At 49.7% G+C, this 23,736-nt stretch overlaps 2 protein-coding genes across 2 annotated transcripts in view; both read right to left on the bottom strand.

The window, feature by feature from the left end:
- hjv (hemojuvelin BMP co-receptor) overlaps positions 1-124 on the bottom strand; it is a 5,799-nt gene extending 5,675 nt beyond the window's left edge. The window contains exon 1 of the mRNA XM_080501403.1: positions 1-124. This exon is cut by the window's left edge and continues 792 nt beyond it. The gene's annotated coding sequence lies outside the window, so the exon portion shown is untranslated.
- Positions 125-825: 701 nt separating this feature from the next.
- On the bottom strand, positions 826-18,442 carry thbs3a (thrombospondin 3a). The gene is made up of 22 exons (XM_080500872.1): positions 18,287-18,442; positions 13,447-13,700; positions 12,559-12,661; positions 12,457-12,483; positions 12,279-12,361; positions 11,602-11,653; positions 11,281-11,429; positions 10,357-10,494; positions 9,872-9,946; positions 8,991-9,143; positions 8,022-8,132; positions 7,830-7,937; positions 7,088-7,247; positions 6,277-6,395; positions 5,684-5,736; positions 5,397-5,578; positions 5,111-5,289; positions 4,976-5,024; positions 4,703-4,899; positions 4,444-4,616; positions 2,660-2,799; positions 826-1,317 (listed from the first exon to the last, which is right to left on the bottom strand). Exons 1-22 carry the CDS (start codon positions 18,303-18,305, stop codon positions 1,256-1,258), a joined length of 2,586 nt encoding a protein of 861 aa, XP_080356998.1. The 5' UTR covers positions 18,306-18,442; the 3' UTR covers positions 826-1,255.
- Between the last annotated feature and the right edge of the window lie 5,294 nt (positions 18,443-23,736).

A 23,736-nucleotide genomic window follows, 5' to 3' on the forward strand; every position in this document is an offset into this window, starting at 1 on the left:
CTACAGCCCACGGTACTGAATTGCACAAATAACAAATCAAATCATTATAATGACTGAATTCATTTGACCTTGTCCTGTAATGATGCCTGACTCTCCAGCAGACGGCGCATTAGGCACACACACACACACACACACACACACACACGCACACACACACACACACACACACACACACACACACACACACACACACACACACACACACACGAAGCAAAGAACAATGAGCTCTGAACGAGAGAACATTGTAGAAGACAAACCACCAGGACCAGGACCAGGACCAGGACCAGTGTATGTGTGTGTGTTTTTGTGTGTTTCATCCCGGGGTCGGGAGGTCCGGGATGCGGTGCATTGTTGTCATGTCACTGCTCCAATATTGCACTCGTCCCCCACCAGTCCAGGGGCCTCCAGGGGCCCCCGCCGATCTAGGGGCCTCCAGGGGCCCCCACCAGTCCAGGAGCTTCCAGGAGCCTCCAGGGGCCCCCACCAGTCCAGGGGCCTTCAGGAGCCTCCAGGGGCCCCCACCAGTCCAGGGGCCTCCAAGAGCCTCCAGGGGCCCCCACCAGTCCAAGGGCCTCCAGGAGCCTCCAGGGGCCCCCACCAGTCCAAGGGCCTCCAGGAGCCTCCAGGGGCCCCCACCAGTCCAAGGGCCTCCAAGAGCCTCCAGGGGCCCCCACCAGTCCAAGGGCCTCCAGGAGCCTCCAAGGGCCCCCACCAGCCTCACAACTCCTCCTTCAGACCAGAGAAGTTCGGCGAAACCAGGCAGAACAAACCCCTGTGACATTTTCTCCAAACACACTGTAAAACAACAACAATAACAACAACAACAACAACAACAATCATTTTTATTAATAACTCACTTCACATTAAAACATCTCAAAGTGTTAAAATGAACAGAGAGACTTTAAAAGGAGGTCAAAAAACAAAAAACAAACGATTAAAAAGCAGGTAAACGTCCTCACACGTTTCCTCTGGAGTAAAAAAAAAAACGTAGAAAAAGACGCAGGATTGTTGTTTGGTTGTTTATTATTGTCGTTTATTTCCATAAAGTTTTGTACACGTCGACGTACGGAGAACAAGCGTGTGACTTTTAGCTTATCGGCTCTCAGCAGGGGGCGGTAAAGAGTTTGTTCATCGTCAGCGCAAAAAATCCACGGAATCCCCCCGTGTGTGTGTGTGTGTGTGTGTGTGTGTGTGTGTGTGTGTGTGTGTGTGTGTGTGTGTGTGTGTGTGTGTGTGTTATCAACAGTCCATCCACTCAAACCTGAATGTGCATCATGACTTTCTTCCGGTGGTTCTGGAAGTCTTCAGGCACCGTGTCTGAAACAAACAAGAAAACACTCGGTGGGTCAAACGTTCGGGGTCGTCGACTTTTGGAAGCGTTGCCGTGGACGTTCACGCCGAGGCCCCGCCCACACGACAAAGCCGTTTCACGTAACCGTGGTTACTGCACATCTCGACAAACCAGTTAACCAAACAACCAGTGAGCACAAAGTGTCGTATGAGATATTTAAAGGCCCAGTGAAATGTAAAATACTACTTTGCAGAAAACGATAGTTGGGGTACTTCTTGAAAGGTTCCTCCGACTCTGCCCCACCACTGTTGTCGCATAACAAAGTTATTTGAATTTTGAATCTCCAGCCGAGGAAGTCAGGGGAATCCTTCTTCTTCGTGGGCCATTGTGGGCGGAGCCTATGTGTGACGTCACGAGTTGTGCAGATCTCGATCTGTTGTGTTTATATCGGCTTGTTTCCCTCTTAAATATCCAAGTTTTTACAGTGTTTTGAAGTTATAGTCGGCGTTTTATGAGCCTTGATGAAAGATTGAGCCTGGAAGAGACCGAGAGAGGAGAAAAGGAGCACAGGCGGCGGGAGCCGCTAGCTCAGGCGGCTAGCAGCTAGCGGGAGCGGCTAGCTCGGGCGGCTAGTAGACGATCAAGTAATATCTGAACTCATCTCCGGTGATTCCACAGTCAGAAAAGCTCTTGGACGTGTTGGATCCAGGAAGTCGGTCGTTCTGCCAAAAGTCAGGAGCCTCAAAGCCTCAAAGGTGAAAACTGGCGGCTGCTGAGGCGAGGAGACGAGGACGAATGGAGGACGAAGCGTCTTCTGCTTCCTCAAACATGTTCCAGACGGGGTCACCGATGGCAGAACCACCTTCTGTGTCTTCTTCATCAATCACTGGGTTTGAAATGACCACGATGATGAAATATGGTTAAATTCAGCCTCTTCGTGGTCAAAACTCTGATCCTCCATAATGTAAACACAACTTGGGCGTGTGCACAACTCGTGATGTCACTCTATTATTGTCAGAAGCTCCGCCCAGCAGAGGAAATAGCGCCGTTTATCGGCTATTTTCTCGCAGATTGCCGTGTTCTAACATTTTACCCTTCAGCCAGTTAGCAGGAAAACGTCCCGAGAAGCGACGGCCAGAGTGTTTTGGAGGTCGAAGTTTCATTTCACTAGGACTTTAAATGTTGCTGCTTGTCCAGACCAATTAGCAGGCGGCTGCATTGTGGCCCCGCCTCCCGGAACCGTATCAGCGGCGCTAGCTAACGTCAATGGACGGGACACCGTAACCGTTGGATACGGTTGTTTCGGCACCACCCACAACCTCTGTCAGTGGAGTCGCGGGAAAAACCCGCCGGGGTCAGCGGTCGTACCGTTACACCTGTAGCGCAGGTTGGACCAGATGATGTTTTCCTGCGAGAAGCAGAAGACACCGAGTCGTCCCCCTCTCATGGTGGTGTCCACCACCACGCCCGAGTCCGCCACCATGTCCGTCCCCTCGAACAGCTTCACCCTGAGGACACAGAGGCATGCTGGGTAAGTTCCACGGAGACACCGTCCGGGGACGTCGTCGCCTTGACGATCAGCGCCACGAACTTGTGGGAAGAAAAAGGAACCAAAGGAAAAGACGAGCTGCAAACATGAAGACCAAACAAACCACATCCGTCCTGATGGTTGTGGAGGTCGGGGCACCTGGAGAACACCTCCACCTGGAGGACACCTCCACCTGGAGAACACCACCACCTGGAGAACACCTCCACCTGGAGAAACCCGCTTCCACCTGGAGAACACCTCCACCCGAAGAAAACCTCCACCTGGAGAACTCCACCTCCACCTAGTGAAACCTCCACCTGGAGAACACCTCCACCTGGAGAACACCTCCACCTGGAGAACACCACCTCCACCTGAAGAAAACCTCCACCTGGAGAACTCCACCTCCACCTAGTGAAACCTCCACCTGGAGAACACCTCCACCTGGAGAACACCACCTCCACCTGAAGAACACCTCCACCTGGAGAAAACCGCCTCCACCTGGAGAACACTACCTCCACCTGGAGAACTCCTCCACCTGGAGAACACCACCTCCACCTGGAGAACACCTCCACCTGAAGAACTCCTCCACCTGGAGAACACCACCTCCACCTGGAGAACACCTCCACCTGACGAACACCACGTCCACCTGGAGAACACCTCCACCTGGAGAACACCTCCACCTGACGAACACCACCTCCACCTAGTGAAACCTCCACCTGGAGAACACCTCCACCAGTGACTGGGACTCTGACTTGTTACAGTCTGAACTTGTGGTGATTAAAGTTTCCCTCCGTCTGATCTGCGTATGACCGGCTGCTCTGGCGACTCTTCACATGGTCGCCATGGAGACGAGGACAATGGAGTACCAGGGGCCCGGAGCCACAAAGAGAGCGAGAGACGGAAAGAATGCAGGGAACGAAAAGAGGAGAGAGAGACGAGGAACATGAAGAGTACTGAGTCTCCACAGCGAAATGACCACACTGTACAGTACTACAGTATTAATACTATTATTTAAAGAGTACTAATACAGTATTTAAAGAGGACTAATACTAATACAGTATTTAAAGAGTACTAATACTAATACAGTATTTAAAGAGGACTAATACTGCAATACTAATGTTCTTTATAATGGCGCAATATAACAGTACTACACTGCACTGCAGTAATATTGTTACTCATTGTGATGCTGCAGTTACTGTACTATACTGTAGAATACTGCAGTATTAATACTCAGCTTCATACTACAGTCTCAGTAATAGACAGGACTAGCAGTCTTCTGGTTCTGCCCCCTACAGGACTAGTTCTAGTAGTCTAACCGGTTCCTCTGAAAGCATCTGCAGGTTGGGTTCTGGAGTCTGGTTCTGGAGTCAGGTTCTGGAGTCGGGTTCTGGAGTCTGGTTCTGGAGTCAGGTTCTTGAGTCAGGTTCTGGAGTTGGGTTCTGGAGTCTGGTTCTGGAGTCTGGTTCTGGAGTTGGGTTCTGGAGTCTGGTTCTGGAGTCAGGTTCTGGAGTTGGGTTCTGGAGTTGGGTTCTGGAGTCAGGTTCTTGAGTCAGGTTCTGGAGTTGGGTTCTGGAGTCGGGTTCTGGAGTCGGGTTCTGGAGTCGGGTTCCGGCGCCGCACTCACCTCATGTACCCGACCTGCGGCCGGTGGCTAAGCTGCCAGCGGTATGACGTCTTGTCCTTCCAGCCGAGGTTCCGCGGATCCTTCCAGAGCAGCTTCACCTCTCCGGGGGTGTCTCCGGTGTGCCACAGGGCGTTCCTCAGGAACTCCCCGGGTCCGGTCCGGGATTTCACCGCCTGCAGGATGGCCAGAGGAGGGGGCGCTGAGAGCGGCGGAAACACAGCGGGGCCAGACGGCGGCGGCGGCAGAACGGCAAAGGAACCTTGAGCTGCAGCGCCGGCTGGGCGGTGGCTCTGAACGGCAGCGACTGCCAGTACGCCTGCTCCGTCTGCTTCCACATCACCACGTAGAAGCTGGACGAATCCTGGTAGCCGAAGATGAAGCCGGCGTAGTCGTCGTCCGTCACCGTGTTGACGTGGAACGTCCCCTCGAAGTCCACGCCGTTGAAGGCCGTGTACCCTGCAGGGGGACAGGAAGACCTCCTGAAGGAGAACCCGGGGGCAGTCGGCGAGTTTGACCTAAAAACACCACGTACCCACGGCCAACCCGGGATCGCTGTTCATCGTCTGGACGATCTCCATCCCCTGCACTCAAACCAGAGAGGCGTAAATGAGATCTTGAATCGTGAATCGTGGATTTTTTATCCAAGAGAGTGAAGACCGAAGGTCACCTGATTCAACACCACCCAGTTGGGGTCGATCTGGGCGTCGCCCTCCGGGTCCAGGATGACCGTCTGATAGGCTCTGAAGTCCGTCAGCGTGACCTCGGCGCTTTCTGGACACACGTCGATCAGATCCATCACCGTGTCGTTATCGAAGTCGTTCTCGCAGACGTCCCCAACGCCGTTCACTGGTGACGGACACGAAGAGTCAAATGAAAGGAGGCGGAGTCTCAGGGGATAGTCAGGGGGAAAGGGGCGGAGTCAGATGGAAGGAGGTGGAGTCTTTGACCCTTACTGTCCGAGTCCTTCTGGTTGGGGTTGACGATGAGTCTGCAGTTGTCGTAGTCGTCGAGCACGCCGTCGTTGTCGTCGTCGTGGTCGCAGTCGTCTCCCAGACCGTCGTTGTCGGAGTCCAGCTGGGAGCTGTTGGGGATGTCGGGGCAGTTGTCCCTGCTGTCCTGGAGTCCGTCTCCGTCGCTGCAGACAGTCAAACAGCCACGTTTACGACCGGGCGCCAAAACCCTCCAGAAACATTCCTGAGCAAAGAGAGACTCTGAAAGGTGGAGGACGATTGAGACGTACGTGTCTTGGTTGGTGTCACAAACGTCTCCCACCAGGTCGTTGTCGACGTCCGTCTGAAAGCAGAGGAGACACACTGAGACTGAGACAAGAAGCCATGTCTGTCAAATAATGTTGCATGAAGAGCCTTTTAGCCCACGATTAGCTTTCTTAGTTTTCTTCGTCACGGTAAGTTTCAAACTCTGAATTCTGCAGTGGACATTTTTTATTTTGGACACATTTTCCTTTAAAATTTTCGTTTTTGTTTTCATGCTCTCTCAGTCTAACACCAGAGAAATGTAGGGTTGGTTTTTTTGTGCTTTCTGTGGCCATACAGTGACATCTGGTGGCCACAAAAGGTTTTGCACTGCGTTAATTTAATATATCAATTGTGTAATAGACTAATTGTGTCACATGAACAGCTGGAAACTGAAAAAAGACTATTTGACTTGACTTTGACTCGTCAGAGAAATACGGGAAACATTTTTTTAATCCAATCTTTCTAAGATTCTGTGTCTCATATGGGTTTTATGAAATGTTGTGGTCTTTCAGCCTTGAAGAGGTTTTTCCCGCCGGACTCAGCCGCGGTATCGACGCGTCGGGCGTTCGGAAGCTACCTGCATCGGGTTACTGCGTTCGGGGCAGCTGTCGCAGGCGTCTCCCACCCCGTCTCGGTCTCTGTCCGTCTGCATCGGGTTCGGCAACTTTGGACAGTTATCCAGGACGTTGGGGATTCCTGAACACGGTGGCTACATGTTAGCATTAACTGGTGGCTACATGTTTAGTGTTAGCTGGTGGCTACATGTTTATTGTTAGCTGGTGGCTACATGCTAGCATTAGCTGGTGGCTACATGTCTATTGTTAGCTGGTGGCTACATGTTTATTGCTAGGTGGTGGCTACATGCTAGCATTAGCTGGTGGCTACATGTCTATTGTTAGCTGGTGGCTACATGTTTATTGTTAGGTGGTGGCTACATGCTAGCATTAGCTGGTGGCTACATGTCTATTATTAGCTGGTGGCTACATGCTAGCATTAGCTGGTGGCTACATGTCTATTGTTAGCTGGTGGCTACATGTTTATTATTAGCTGGTGGCTACATGCTAGCATTAGCTGGTGGCTACATGTCTATTGTTAGCTGGTGGCTACATGTTTATTGTTAGGTGGTGGCTACATGCTAGCATTAGCTGGTGGCTACATGTCTATTGTTAGCTGGTGGCTACATGTTTATTATTAGCTGGTGGCTACATGCTAGCATTAGCTGGTGGCTACATGTCTATTGTTAGCTGGTGGCTACATGTTTATTGCTAGGTGGTGGCTACATGTTAGCATTAGCTGGTGGCTACATGTTTAGCGTTAGCTGGTGGCTACTTGTTTCCCAGCGTGTTCCCTCGGCTCCCTTGTGGCCCCATCGTCCAGGAGTCTCTCACCGTCTCCGTCAATGTCCTGGTCGCAGGCGTCGCCCTGGCCGTTGCTGTCCGTGTCCTTCTGGTCGCTGTTGGGGACGGTGGGACAGTTATCGCAGGCGTCTCCGAACGAGTCGCTGTCCGAGTTCTGCTGGTCTTTGTTCGGCACCAGGCGACAGTTATCCTACGGGACACGTCACATGACCAGCTGATGACATCATAGCCGCAGGACGGGACATGTGACAGATAGCTGGTCACAAGTACCAGGTGATGTGGGACATGTGACAGTTAACATGTGATGTGGGACATGTGACAGGTAACAGGCAATGTAGGACATGTGGGACAGGCGACAGGTAACAGGTGATGTTGGACATGTGGGATATGTGACAGGGAACATGTGACGTGGGACATGTGACAGGTAACAGGTGATGTGGGACATGTGACAGGGAACAGGTTATGTGGGACATGTGACAGGGAACAGGTTATGTGGGACATGTGACAGGGAACCGGTGATGTGGGACATGTGGGACATGTGACAGAGAACAGGTGATGTGGGACATGTGGGACATGTGACAGGTAACAGATGATGTGGGACATGTGGGACATGTGACATGTGACAGGTAACAGATGATGTGGGACATGTGGGACATGTGGGACATGTGACAGGGAACAGGTGATGTGGGACATGTGACATGTGACAGGTAACAGATGATGTGGGACATGTGGGACGTGTGGGACATGTGACAGGGAACCGGTGACCTCGTACCTCCACGTTCTTGATGCCGTCTCCGTCTGCGTCCTCGTCACACTGGTCTCCGATGCCGTCGTTGTCGGCGTCCTCCTGGCCCGAGTTGGGAGTGAGCACACAGTTGTCCTGGAGCACAGGGACACGACGGGTCAACTCACCGAGTCACATGACCTGATGTGTCCCCAGGTGCATGATGGGACGGAGACTCACCTGTTTGCAGTGTTTGTCGTTGTCCATGCAGGGAAGAGACCGGTCGGGGTAGCCGTCGATGTCCGTGTCCATCCCACAGGTGTTCCCGTTACCTGCCCAGCCCACGTTACACTGGGAACACACACACACACACACACACACACACACACACACACACACACACACACACACACACACACACACACACACACACACACACACACACACGGACTATGTTTGGTTTTGTTTCGTTTCGTTTTGTTAAGTCCTGCTTCCATTTCTAGTTCTCAGCTGAATAACTGAACTTGTGACTGAACTTGTAACTTGTGATCGAACCTGCAAATTGTGATCGAACCTGTTACTAAACCTGTGACTGAACATGTAACTTGTAACTGAACCTATAACTTTTGACAGAACCTGTAACTTGTGACTGAACCTGTAACTTGTGACTGAACCTGTCCCTTGTGACTGAACCTGTACCTTGTGACTGAACCTGTCCCTTGTGACTGAACCTGTAACTTGTGACTGAACCTGTACCTTGTGACTGAACCTGTAACTTGTGTCTGAACCTGTAACTTGTGACAGAACCTGCGGCTTGTAACTGAACCTGCGACTTGTAACTGAACCTGTAACTCCTGACTGAACTTGTAACTTGTGACTGAACCTGCAACTTGTAACTGAGCCTGTGACTTGTAACTGAACCTGTAACTCCTGACTGAACTTGTAACTTGTGACTGAACCTGCGACTTGTAACTAAACCTGTAACTCCTGACTGAACTTGTAACTTGTGACTGAACCTGCGACTTGTAACTGAACCTGCGACTTGTAACTGAACCTGTAACTCCTGACTGAACTTGTAACTTGTGACTGAACCTGCGACTTGTGACTGAACCTGCGACTTGTAACTGAACCTGTAACTCCTGACTGAACCTGTAACTTGTAACTGAACCTGTGACTTGTGAGTGAACCTGTGTCCGACGGTGTCCTCACCCTGCACGACACCTCGCCGTTCCTCTCCATGGCGCAGTGGGCGTTGACATCACAGGGGTTAAAGGTCAGCGCCGCACAGGACTTCCTGGGGAAGCAGCCGGCCGTCTGGTTACCAAGGAAACCGGGTTTACAGCCGCCACATTTATAGGAACCCTGGAAGAGAAGAGACGCGATGAGACGTGATGAGACGTGATGAGACGTGATGAGACGTGATGAGACGTGATGAGACGTGATGAGACGCGATGAGACGTGATCCTCCGTTCGGCCAGAAACGATGAAGAAGACATGAAGAAATAAACGACGTGTGGACAACTGGATTTAAAAAATAAAAATGGCCGCATTTATAAGAATATAAACAGAAATAAGTCAAAACATAAAAGAGGCAGGAGGGATGGAAATGTTGATAAAGTATAAAATAGATAAACTAGAGCTGCACTCTGTAGAGCGCAGACCTTCACCAACACCACATTTTGTTTGTAGAATTGAATTAGCACCGCTAGCATGTTAGCCGCTAGCCCTGATGGATGCTAACTAGCCTAGTCAGGAAGCTACATCAGCTTTTGAGTATTTATTCTGAAACGGTTCGTCGTTAACGTCCCAAAACCTAAGTGACTCGTCCTCAGATGACGACAAATCACCCCTGAAGAGTTCATGTAATTCGGATTAGTAGTTTTTGCGAAAAAAAATTATAATTAATAACATACACAAAAAATGGTCAAACCAAAACAATTAAAACCAGAAATCAGGAAAAGAAAAAAAAATCCTGGTCCACGTGTTGCTGCAGTTCAGCCAGCAGAGGGCGCCGTCCCCCCTGAAGCCCCTGCAGGACGTCGGGTGGAGCTTGTCCTCCTCCAGGGTGGAGACGAGGCGTCTGGACTCACCACGGTGTTGATGCACACCGAGTTCTGGACGCAGGCGTCCGGCAGCTCCAGACACTCGTCGATGTCGCCGCACTCCTGACGAACACAAAACAAACAAACAAGCGCGCCCTGCACATTGAGACACACAGGTAATGGAAACAAGCGCATCCTGCACATCCAGACACACATCTACTACAAGAAACAAGCGCACCTTGCACATCCAGACACACAGGTAATGGAAACAAGTGGACCCTGCACATTCAGACACACAGGTAATGGAAACAAGCGCACCCTGCACATCCAGACACACAGGTAATGGAAACAAGCGCATCCTGCACATCCAGACACACAGGTAATGGAAACAAGCGCGCCCTGCACATTCAGACACACAGGTAGGAGAAACAAGTGCACCCTGCACATTCAGACACACAGGTAGGGGAAACAAGCGCTCCTCCGCCCACATCGCCCCCTCAGACATTGTGACCTTTGACCTGAGCGAGTCTCACCTGTCGGTGTGACTTGGCGTAATCCAGGCCGGTCCCGACCAGCGGCGCCCCCCACAGGCCTGGAGGACACGGCTGGCAGCTGAACCCCCCCACGGTGTTGACGCAGGCGATGGGGGAGAAACATGGCTGCACGTCACACTGGGGGGGGAGGGGTGGAGGGTGGAAGGGTGGGGGGGAGTGGAGGGGTGGAGACGGGTGAAGTTGATGGAGAAGTAGTTGTTTTGTTGTCGACTTGTTTTGCTACTTTTCATGTTGTCGTTGTGTTGCTACAGTGTTGTTGTGTTGTTACAGTGTTGTTGTGTTGTTACAGTGTTGTTGTTGTTACAGTGTTGTTGTGTTGTTACAGTGTTGTTGTGTTGTTACAGTGTTGTTGTGTTGTTACAGTGTTGTTGTTGTTACAGTGTTGTTGTGTTGTTACAGTGTTGTTGTGTTGTTACAGTGTTGTTGTTGTTGTTACAGTGTTGTTGTGTTGTTACAGTGTTGTTGTTGTTGTTACAGTGTTGTTGTGTTGTTACAGTGTTGTTGCTGTTGTTACAGTGTTGTTGTTGTTACAGTGTTGTTGTTGTGTTGTTACAGTGTTGTTGTTTTTGTTGTTACAGTGTTGTTATTGTGGTTACAGTGTTGTTGTTGTTACAGTGTTGTTGTTGCTACAGTGTTGTTGTGTTGTTACAGTGTTGTTGTTTTTGTTGTTTTTGTTGTTACAGTGTTGTTATTGTGGCTACAGTGTTGTTGTTGTTACATTGTTGTTATTGTGGTTACAGTGTTGTTGTTGTGTTGTTACAGTGTTGTTGTTGTTGTTGTGTTGTTACTGTGTTGTTGTTGTTGTTTTTGTTGTTACAGTGTTGTTATTGTGGTTACAGTGTTGTTGTTGTTGTTGTGTTGTTACAGTGTTGTTGTTGTTGTTGTTGTTGTTTTCGTCGTCACCTCGTTGATGTCGCTGCAGTGTGTGCCGTTGCCGCTGGTTCCCGGTGGACACGGGCCACAGGTGAATCCTGGGTAATGGACACTGTCCATGCAGGGGACGCCTTTGTAGCAGGGATTAGGAGAACAGCGGGACCGCGGCTCGTGGAACCCTACACACACACACACACACACACACACACACACACACACACACACACACACACACACACACACACACACACACACACACACACACACACACACACACACACACACACACACACACACAGAGTCTTCAATCAGGTCCTCAGAAGTCAGGGTGTCCTGAGCAGAGCAACTCACCGCAGACTTGACACTCCAGGATGGTGTTTCTGATCAGAGACATTTCCTTCACCTGAGGACGAGTCCACATGTTAAAGACACAGCGTCCACTACGCCCCGCCTCCTGCCTCACCCGACCTCCATCGTCTCACCTGTCTTCTATTGTCCTACCCGTCCTCCATCATCTCACCTGTCCTCTTCTGTCTGTCCCTTGATGTCTCACCTGTCCTCTATTGTCTCACCAGGTCTCCATTCTCTCACTGGTTCTCTATCGTCTCACCTGTCCTTTATTGTCTTACCTGTCTCCTATTATCTCACCTGTCCTCGATCATCTCACCTGTCCTCTGCCATCTCACTTGTCCTCCATCATCTCACCTGTCCTTTATTGTCTTACCCATCTCCTATCGTCTCACCTGTCCTCCATCGTCTCATCTATCCTTTATTGTCTTACCCATCTCCTATCGTCTCACCTGTCCTCCATCGTCTCACCTCTCCTCCATCATCTCACCCGTCCTTTATTGTCTTACCCGTCTCCTATCGTCTCACCTGTCCTGCAACGTCTCACCTGTCCTCCATCGTCTCACCTGTCCTCTGCCGTCTCACCTGTCCTCTATCATCTCACCTGTCCTCCATCGTCTCACCTGTCCTCCATCGTCTCACCTGTCCTCCATTGTCTCACCTGTCCTCTGCCGTCTCACCTGCTCTCTGATGTCCTGTCTCAGCTCTCCCAGGATCTGATTGAAGATGATGAGTTGTCCAATCAGGGCCTTGGTATGGTCACCTGTGGGAAGACGAGAGACGCCGTGAGCGACGGTGTCCCAGGCGTGACGGCCTGGTGGTTCTGGTTCTGGTTCTGGTTCCGGGGCGAGGACTCACCCAGGATGGAGTTCACCTCCCCGCTCACTGGAAGCAAACACTGAGTGGTGAGTCAAACGTGCGGGACGCGGAGACGTCGGGGCGTTTCTGAGACGAGCTCACCTGCGTTGTAGGACGACGAGTCTCCTTGGAAGGGACAGTCCGTCAGAGCGCCGGCTTTGGCCACGCTGCCCCCTAGAGCCACCCGGAGGGACTCCACCGAGCCCTGGCCGGGACAGACGGGTCAGAACCACAGAGTACTCTAGAACCGTCCAGAGGTGCTTTTATTTTGACAGTCACTGTGATAACAGTCCAACTTTGTGGTTTTATTTTAACAGTCACTGTGATAACAGTCCACCTTGGTAGTTTTATTTTGACAGTTACTGTAATAGCAGTCCAACTTGGTAGTTTTATTTTGACAGTCACCATAATAACAGTCCAACTTGGTAGTTTTAATTTGGCAGTCACCGTAATAACAGTCCAATTTGGTAGTTTTATTTTGACAGTCACCGTAATAATGGTCCAACTTGGTGGTTTTATTTTGACAGTCACCATAATAAAAATGCCGCTTGGTAGTTTTATTTTGACAGTCACCGTAATAATAGTCCAACTTGGTGGTTTTATTTTGACAGTCACCATAATAAAAATGCCGCTTGGTAGTTTTATTTAGACAGTCACCATAATAACAGTCAAACTTGCTAGTTTTATTTTGACAGTCAGCATAATAACAGTCCAACTTGGTAGTTTTGTTTTGACAGTCACCGTAATAATAGTGCAACTTAGTAGTTTTATTTTGACAGTCACCGTAATAATTGTCCAACTTGGTGGTTTTATTTTGACAGTCACCGTAATAATAGTCCAACTTGGTGGTTTTATTTTGTCAGTCACCGTAATAATAGTCCAACTTGGTGGTTTTATTTTGACAGACACCGTAATAACAGTCCAACTTGGTGCTTTTATTTTGGATGAACTTTAGGATGAAGTGTTGGTGTGGAGCAGCTTGACCCTCACCTGCAGCCGGGCGTAGGCCTTCTGTCCGTGTCGCACCTCCACCATGTCGGCCTCCCGGGGCAGCGGCACCAGGTGGGGCAGCCCCCGGCTGGAGTCGGCCAGCCGGCAGTCCACGTACAGCTCCGAGGTCATGAGGTCACGCCGGAGGCCGCCCAGACGCAGGATGATGGAGTGAGTCCGGCCGTCGCCCAGGTTCTGGTTCTGGAGGTTCACCGTGTGGACCTTCCCATCGGACCGCACGTACCGGAGGAGGACTAGAGGAGGAGGAGGAGGAGGAAAATCAAGTATATGATGGAGACATAATAAATAATAACATAACACAACATAATAGATTTACTTTAAAATGAGTCCAGATTTAATGTAATCTGCTCCTGCTGGTAAACTGTGGTATTACAGGACTGATCCCCCTGAGGTCACCTCATTAGCTAGTTACCTGATTAGCTGGTTACATGGTTAACTAGTTACCCGGTTACTTAGTTATCTGGTTAGCGAGTTACCTGGTTAGCTCATTACCCAACTAGCTTGTTACACAATTACCTGGTTAGCGAGTTACCTGGTTACCTAGTTATCTGATCAGCTGGTTACCCAATTACCTGGTTAGCTAGTTACCTTGTTAGCTCATTACCCGATTAGCTAGTTACCCAATTACCTGGTGAGCTCATTACATAGTTAGCCAGTTACCCGATTACCTGGTTAGCTAGTTATCTGGTTACCTGATTCGCTGGTTACCCGATTACCTGGTTAACTCATTACCTGATTACCTGGTTAGCTAGTTACCTGGTTACCTAGTTACCTGATTAGCTGGCTACCCAATTACCTGGTTAGCTTGTTACCCAATTAGATGGTTACCCGATTACCTGGTTAGCTCACTACCTGGTTACCTAGTTACCTAGTTACCTGGTTATCTACCAAAATCATCCTCAGCATTCTCATCTTCACGCTGCTCCTGAAGGTTCTGGACTGCGGTTCCTGCGTTCTGTCGCTTTAAGAGAATGTCTTGGCTCGTTGTTGTTCCGGGAATCTTGCCGACTGTTTACGACACCGACTGTTGTTGTGCTGAACTCACTGCTGGATGAAGTCACTTCACCGTCTCATGTCGGAAACATGCGGGTCCTCCCGTCAGAACCATCCCGGGACCGTCGTCCGATCCGGTCCGAGGGTCTGAGCGACGGACCGGAGGGCTTCAGACCCGGTCGGAGGTCAAAGGTCACGCTGAACCAAAACACTAAACACGGAGTGGGTTTAGGAAACAGAGGCTCAGCAGCTGGACTCCGTCGTTCCCAGGAGGAAGAAGTGATTTAATTAAAAACAGCCAGAGCTGCTTCATGAGCAGGACTCTGAAGACCTGATCAGACCAGGACCCTGAAGACCTGATTAGACCAGAACCCCAAAGACCTGATTAGACTAGAACCCCAAAGACCTGATTGGACCAGAACCCCTCACCTTGTGCTACAAAGTACCAAGATTCCCTGGATTCACTATTTCTTTTTAACATAAACTTCATCTTTAAAAATGGTCTTAAGGTTTAAAGTCCTGAGGTCACCACTGAGAATGACCTTTGACCCTTTGGCTCCACGGTCACCGCGGCTGGCTAACGCTCCTGGTACCTGTAGCTAGGTTCTACCCAGCGGTTCTACCCAACAGGGTTTTGTTACAGAAACGACAGAAAACACGAACATGCTTTGAGTTTCACGCTACGAGATTCACACTACGAGATTCACGATACAAGTTTCACGCTACAAGTTTCATGCTAAGAGTTTCATGCTACGAGTTTCATACTACAAGTTTCAAAGTACGAGTTTCACGCTACAAGTTTCCCCAATACAAGTTGTATGCTGCGAGTTTCATGCCACAAGTTTCACACTACAAGTTTTACACTACAACGTTCACAAGTTTCATGCTTTAAGTTTCATGCTACAAGTTTCACGCTACAAGTTTCATGCTACAAGTTTCATGCTACAAGTTCTACGCTACAAGTTTCACGCTACAAGTTTCATGTTACAAGTTTCATGCTACAAGTTTCACACTACAAGTTCTACGCTACAAGTTTCACGCTTCAAGTTTCACGCTCCAAGTTTCATGCTCCAAGTTTCATGCTACAAGTTTCACACTACAAGTTCTACGCTACAAGTTTCACGCTACAAGTTTCATGCTACAAGTTTCATGCTACAAGTTTCACGCTACAAGTTTTCTGACCCCGGAGATGAAACCTGCACATCAAAGCTATAAAGAAGACTTGTGAAGAAGAAGCAGCTTCCAGAGTTCAGTATGGTCGGAGCGATCCAGAGGTCCAGAAGTCCAGAGGTCCAGAGGTCCAGAGGTCCAGAGATCCAGAGGTTCAGAGGTCCAGAGGTCCAGAGGTCCAGAGGTTCAGAGGTTCAGAGGTCCAGAGGTCCAGCGGTCCAGAGGTTCAGAGGTCCAGAGGTCCAGAGGTCCAGAGGTCCAGAGGTCCAGCGGTCCAGAGGTCCAGAGGTCCAGAGGTTCAGACGTCCAGAGGTCCAGAGGTCCAAAGGTCCAGAGGTTCAGAGGTCCAGAGGTTCAGAGGTTCAGAGGTTCAGACGTCCAGAGGTCCAGAGGTCCAGCGGTCCAGAGGTTCAGAGGTCCAGAGGTTCAGAGGTCCAGAGGTCCAGAGGTTCAGAGGTCCAGAGGTCCAGAGGTCCAGAGGTTCAGAGGTCCAGAGGTCCAGAGGTCCAGAGGTCCAGAGGTCCAGAGGTCCAGACGTTCAGCGATCCAGAGGTCCAGAGGTTCAGAGGTCCAGCGGTCCAGAGGTCCAGAGATCCAGAGGTCCAGAGGTTCAGAGGTTCTGAGGTTCTGAGGTTCAGAGGTTCAGAGGTCCAGAGATCCAGAGGTCCAGAGGTTCAGAGGTCCAGCGATCCAGAGGTCCAGAGGTTCAGAGGTCCAGCGGTCCAGAGGTCCAGAGGTCCAGAGGTCCAGAAGTTCAGAGGTTCAGAGATCTAGAGGTTCAGAGGTCCAGAGGTCCAGAGGTCCAGAGGTCCAGAGGTTCAGAGGTCCAGAGGTCCAGAGGTCCAGAGGTCCAGAGGTTCAGAGGTCCAGAGGTCCAGAGGTCCAGAGGACTTCCAAGGTTCCAGTTTCAGCTCCATTGTTCTGCGTTCCGGTGACACGGTGAACTCGTGACGGGGTTAATTTCCCTTCAGCTCAAAGTCTCTGGAATCAACCAGCGTCTCCGACTTTCCCTTATATTTAAACAAAAAACAAAAAACCTCCGCTGGCGACTCTGAGTTTCCACCGATGCTGATCTGATGGAAATGATGCAGCAGCTGGAGGTTTGTTTCCATGAACACGTCGAGTCTGTGGCTTTGGATTATTTCACTCAGTGGAAACACGGGATCCTCGGAGACTTCGGGGAACGTGAACACATGAAAGTGTGTGTTTGCGGCTCCCCGCTGAGTCAAAGCTCCGACGGCGAGAAACGTAATCCGCGGTCTGGTTCGCCCCGTGTTCAAACCCCCAGTTTGTCCCACTGCGGGAACCGGTGTGTCATTTCAGACGGATGAAAGACGACTGGACGCATTTATTTATCGAACCCGCGGTCAGACGGCGGGAGACGATTCACGACGAGCGAAGTTCACCCAACGGCCAGGAGACGACGCCACGACTCGCAGGGCGACTGCTGGAGCGCTAGTCCTTCATTGGCTTCATTCCTTTACTGACTGCTCTGGGCTAACAGTGGCTAATGCTAACAGAGAGAGAGAGAGAGAGAGAGAGAGAGAGAGAGAGACACCAGCTCTGCTAATGGTGACGTCACAGAAGGAGTACATTGAAAGACAGTGGCTCCGCTAATGCTAAAGCTAACAGTGACCAGGACAGAGAGAGACCACGTCTATTAATGCTAAAGCTAACGGTGAGCAAGTCCGAGACACCGGCTCTGCTAATGCTAAAGTTAAAGCTAACAGTGACCAGGACTTAGAGAGAGACCAGCTCTACTAATGCTAAAGCTAACGGTGAGCAAGTCAGAAACACCGGCTCTGCTAATGCTAAAGCTAACAGTGACATCACAGAAGGAGGACATTGAAAGACAGTGGCTCCGCTAATGCTAAAGCTAACAGTGACTAGGCCAGAGAGAGACCAACTCTAACAATGCTAAGGCTAATGGTGAGCAAGTCGGAAACACCGGCTCTGCTAGTACTAATGCTAAAGCTAACAGTGACATCACAGAAGGAGGACATTGAAAGACAGTGGCTCTGCTAATGCTAATGCTAACAGTGACCAGGACAGTGAGAGACCAGCTCTATTAATGCTAAAGCTAACGGTGAGCAAGTCAGAGACACCGGCTCTGCTAATGCTAAATCTCACAGTGAGCAAGTCAGGGATAGCAGCTCTGCTAATGCTAAAGCTAACATTGAACACGACAGATACCAGGTGTGCTAATGCTAAAGCTAACAGTGGGCGGGACAGACGGCAGGTGTGCTAATGCTAACGCTAACAGTGGACTGAATGAAACAGCAGCGGAGCACACTGAGACTCCAGTAACTGTAACTTAGTTACATTTCCTGACAGTACTCCTGTCTCAGTCTGACGGTGGACCTGAAGTATGGTTCCAGAGCAGAAACTCGTGGGGGCCGAGTGTTTCCCGGATTTCTCTCCTCGTGAATCAACGTTTCCGTTTTTCTCCAGGTTCTGCTGGACGCCGGCGCCGAGGCTTCCTGTTTCCACTGACTGAAGCACTCAGACCGCAGACTCCACGTTTCCATGGAAACATTCCGCATCATTGCCATCACCCCCCTCCCCCCCCCCCCCCCCCCCCCCCCTCCCCCTCCCCTCCCCCGACCGGCCCGGGGCCGACGGAGAACGTCTGGAAACTTGCGGATCGGCCGCCCACCTTTGTTGATCTTGCCCATGACGGCGACCTCCAGGTACTTCCTGTTGTCCTGCTTGCTGTAGAGGCCCAGCAGGACGCCGCCCAGCTTGGACGGCAGCCGGAAGGTGGACACCACGTAGATGTCACTGAGCGCGCTCAGACCGGCCGACAGCTTCTCCACCGCCGCCACCGTCTGCTTGGCGTCCTGGAGGCCCAGGACGTCGATCACTGTGGGGGACAGAGAGCCTGAAGACCTGAAGACCTGAAGACCTGAAGACCAGGGCTGCAGGTCTTGACTTCAAACGTACTAAGTTGGATTGTTATTACCGTGACTGTCAAAATAAAAGTACCAAGTTTAATACGGTGACTGTCAAAATAAAACCACTAAGTGGGATTGTTATTACCGTGACTGTCAAAATATAACTACCAATTGTATTGTTAATACGGTGACTGTCAAAGCAAAACCACCAAGTTGGATTGTTATTAACGTGACTGTCAAAATAAAAGTACCAAGTTGGATTGTTATTATGATGACTGTCAAAATTTAAGTACGAAGTTGGATTATTATCACTGTGACTGTCAAAATAAAAGCACCAAGTTGGATTGTTAATACGGTGACTGTCAAAATAAAACTACCAAGTTGGATTGTTATTACCGTGACTGTCAAAATAAAACTACCAAGTTGGATTGTTATTACCGTGACTGTCAAAATAAAACTACCAAGTTGGATTGTTATTACCGTGACTGTCAAAATAAAAGTACCAAGTTGGATTGTTAATACGGTGACTGTCAAAATAAAACCACTAAGTTGGATTGTTATTAACGTGACTGTCAAAATAAAAGTACCAAGTTGGATTCTTATTATGATGACTGTCAAAATTTAAGTACGAAGTTGGATTATTACCACAGTGACTGTCAAAATAAAAGCACCAAGTTGGATTGTTATTACAGATTGTTATTACTAACCCTAACCCTTTGTTCTGATTGGCTCTACTGAGCATGTGCAGAACTACTGGTTCCTGCCAAAGTGGTGACCAGGACCAGGACCAGGACCAGGACCAGGACCAGGACCAGAGTTTCCCTCATCGAAATGGAAAAAAGAACGTTTCAAAAAGTTCTGCCTTGCGACCTCTTTTCAAAAATGTGTTTTCAGTGTCGTCAATGTTAACGAACCCAAAACTCAACGAAAGTTTTTGCCTCGTCGTTTGAAATCGTTTCCGTAGAAACGTGACTTTTAGATATCTTGAGGCCCCGCCCCCCCACGACGTCGCTGTTTCACGTAACCATGGTTTCTGGTTACATGGGGGGAAAAAAAAAAAGCGTTAAAAGACTCAGGATCAGCAGAGAGATTTCCCCGAGCTCCTGGAGGAGCAGCGGACAGGAGTTTGTGACGACCTGCTGCTCGTCTCGTCCTCATCGGTTCCAGATGGAGACGGAGGCCCAGAGGCCCCCCCCCCCACCCCCCCAACCCCCTGGCGCCCCCCAGAGGCTCTGCAAACCTGGACCTCATTAAGCAGCTCACACTCTCTGGCCGGCCGGAGGAAACCTCCACCCTCCACCCTCCACCCTCCACCGCCACTTCCTCTCTGAAGCTCCACATTCACCCTCACACAACCAACGGATTCCTTGCTTGTATTTATTATCTGGTCTGCATTTACAGTATTATGTATTTTAAAACATTTTTGAAAAAAAATTATCAAATTGCATGAAATCTTCTGGGATGATCCAACTTGGTGCTTTTATTTTTTATTTTGACAGTAACTGTGATAACAATCCAACTTGGTACTTTTATTTTGACAGTCACTGTGACAATAATCCAACTTGGTACTTTTATTTTGACAATCACGTAATAACAATCCAACTTGGTGCTTTTACTTTGACAGTCACCGTAAGAACAATCCACCTTGGTGTTTTTATTTTGACAGTCACTGTGATAATAATACAACTTGGTACTTTTATTTTGACAGTCACCGCAATAACGATCCAACTTGGTGCTTTTATTTTGACAGTCACTGTGATAATAATCCAACTTGGTACTTTTATTTTGACAGTCACCATAAAAACAATCCAACTTGGTACTTTTATTTTGACAGTCACTGTGATAATAATCCAACTTGGTACTTTTATTTTGACAGTCACCGCAATAACGATCCAACTTGGTGCTTTTATTTGGACAGTCAGTGTGATAATAATCCAACTTGTTACTTTTATTTTGACAGTCACGTAATAACAATCCAACTTGGTGCTTTTAGTTTGACAGTCACCATAATAACAATTCAACTTGGTGCTTTTATTTTGACAGTCACTGTGACAATAATCCAATTTAGTGCTTTTTTTGGGATAGTCACGGTAATAACAATCCAACTTGGTGCTTTTATTTTGACAGTCACCATAATAACGATCCAACTTGGTGCTTTTATTTTGACATTGCCATTGTCAATGTTCAGAGCTCAATGTTCAGGTTTCAGTTCTAAAAACAACAGCGCCAACTATTGGACGAAAATCAAAAAACAGCATTTTCAGTGTTTCTGCCGTTGCCGTGGAAACGGACAAGTGTAAATACCAAACAGTTCTGAGAGGAAATGTTGTTTCACCTGTCATTTTTACTTTTTGTACAAATGGTTCTGGATCTACTGGAAATGTTTACTTAAAAAAAAAAATTTTTTAAACGACACACAGAAAGTTCAGCTTGTTTTTCTCGTGTTTGAGTTTTTATCGTTTCAACACTTTTGGGCTGAAAGGATGAAAAAATTAAAATAAAAAAAAAGTCTCCGCGGGAGGAGGATTTCCTCCAACCTGGCAACCTCGCAAAGTTGCGCCTCTTAATGACTCACAGGTGACGGACGTTTCCTCCGCGACCAGAACCTCCAGAACTCCACACGTGTGATCAAGTTTAAAAAATAAAGAAAGAAATAAAAAAAAGTTACCCGTTACCTTGGACCTCCTCCTCTCCGTCCGGTACTCCCGCCGCGAGCCGCGCGCACAGGACGGCCAGCAGGACCGGGACGCTCCAACCATCCTGGACTCGTGAGGGAACCAGGATCCACCGAACCAGAACCGGCTCCGCAGGGCTTCACGGGGAGCGCGAGGTGGATGAACCGATGAACCGGCTGGGGCTGTCAGCGGAGGAGGTGGGTGTAGTGGGGGGGGGGTGGATGGATGGTGGGTGGTGGCGGCGGGGGGGTTACTGGGGGGGGGGGGGGGGGCGGGCGGCTACCGGAGCAGAACCGAACCTGGAGGCGCAGGAGCCGAGAACCGAGGGGGAGAGAGAGAGAGAGAGAGAGAGAGAGAGAGGAGCCGCCGTCCTCCCACCGACAACCGGAGGAGGGGGGGGGGGGGGGGAGTAACGGGCGCGCTCACGAGCGCAGCTGGAAACCGCTGGAGGCGCACGCAGCAGCGGCGACATGCAGGAGCGCGCGCACCGAGGAGATGAATGTCACGAAAAAAAAAAAACAAAAAAAAAACATCCAATTATTTCACTTTAAACAAGCAGAAGTGAATAAACACTTTTCGTTATTCTGGATAATTAAACGTTTTTATAAACTGACTTTCCCCGTTTGAGAAGTTCAAAGGAACATCTGGATCTTCCACGGCCAACATCTGGCCCAGTCAGAATGAAACGTCGAAGCTCGGTGGAGATCACGTCTCGTTTACGTCGCAACCTTTCAAGTGAAAACTTTGAGGAAAGCTCGGCCTGAAAAACAGTGTCCGTTTCCACGGCAACGCGCAGAAACACTGTAGTTGGTGACCAGAAAGTTGTGTTTTCGCCGTTGCCGTGGAAACAGACCCACCGATCTCCACGCGGACTCGAACCGGAGGCCTCTCGCCGTGAGGTGACGGTGCTCACCGCTGCTCCACCCGGACGACGTTCTGCACTGAGAGGAGAGAAACCCCAGTCTCTCCCTCCTCCTCCTCCTCCTCCCCTTCGTTCTCCACCAACACTTTTGTTTGTTTCTGCTCCTGAAGCGTTGCCGTGGAAACCTGCTTTTAACAGCAGGTGAGGGGGGCGAGAGAGAGGGAGAGATAGAGAGAGAGAGAGAGATGGAGGGAGAGAGAGAGAGAGAGACAGAGAGGGAGAGAGAGAGATAGAGAGAGAGTGAGTGAGTGAGTGAGTGAGATAGACAGAAAGCGAGAGAGGGAGAGAGAGACAGAAAGAGAGGGAGAGAGAGAGAGCGAGAGGGAGAGAGACAGAGAGAGAGAGAGAGATGGGGAGATAGAAAGAGAGAGAGAGATGGAGAGAGAGATGGGGAGATAGAGAGAAAGAGAGAGAGAGAGACAGGGAGAGAGAGAGGTGGGAGAGAGACAGAGAGAGAGAGAGACAGAAAGAGAGAGAGAGATGGGGAGAGAGAGAGAGAGACAGGGAGAGAGAGAGAAAGAGAGAGAGAAAGAGAGAGATGGGAGAGAGAGAGAGACAGGGACAGGGAGAGAGAGAGATGGGGAGATAGAGAGAGAGAGAGACAGGGAGAGAGAGAGAGAGAGATGGGGAGAGGGAGAGAGAGAGAGAGAGGGAGAGACAGAGAGAGAGAGACAGAGAGAGAGAGAGAGAGAGAGAGAGAGAGAGAGAGAGGAATTTGGCTCATTAATTTGGGAGTAGGAGGGACGACAGCAGGATCCGGGCCGGGATTCCAGTGTGGTGGCGTCATGTGCAGCTGTATGTCCCCGGGGTCGGGGGGGAGTAGTGTGGGGGGGGGGGGGGGAGTAGTGGGGGGGGGTGAGAGGGGGGGTTCATAGAAGCCAAAGACTCAGAATCCAGAGTTTCCATCCTGTGAAGGACGGCGTCTCGTTCTCCCAGTGTTTTCCAGAGCGGAACCGAAACGTCACATTCCACTGGGAAGTTTATCAAAAGAAACACGAAACAGAAACCCGTCGACGTCAATCACTTCCTCTTTTCTTTGGTGTGATCGTTCCTCTCATCTCGACGCCGTTTCTCATCCCCAATCCTCACCAATCATTCGCAGCTCGACTCCGAACTTCGGTGTTATAAAAAGAAAAAGTGGCGCTTTAGATTAAAAAGGTAAATAAATCCTGTTTTCACGTCGACGGTTGAATCGAGACGACAAAACAGAAAAAAAACCAAAAACTTTTATTTCACGAAAACCTTTAATGAATCAACTTTCTTCCACTCCGGTTGGGTTTTTTTTTTTTTACTCGGATTCCTCCTGAAGATTTATGTTTTTCCTCGAACTATTAAACTCAGAAAACCTCCATCAAACTGCCCCGCCTCAATGAGGGCGTCCCCCAGGGTCCTCCCCCCCCCCCCCCCTCGGGGCCCCCTAACGTTCCACCTCGCGTCCTCCTTCTCCTCCACCATCGTGTTTCTCAGAGACACAAGCGGAGCGTCAATGCGAGAAAACAAGTTCATCTTGGTGGAGACGTTTTTCCGTTTCGCCCTCTATGCTGACGACACCCTTTTCTACATCCCCTTGTTAAAAAATGCCTGGTCGTCAAAACGCTGGTGCTTTAATGGAACG

Source organism: Blennius ocellaris (assembly GCF_963422515.1).
Source record: "Blennius ocellaris genome assembly, chromosome: 8".
Classification (NCBI taxonomy): domain Eukaryota; kingdom Metazoa; phylum Chordata; class Actinopteri; order Blenniiformes; family Blenniidae; genus Blennius; species Blennius ocellaris.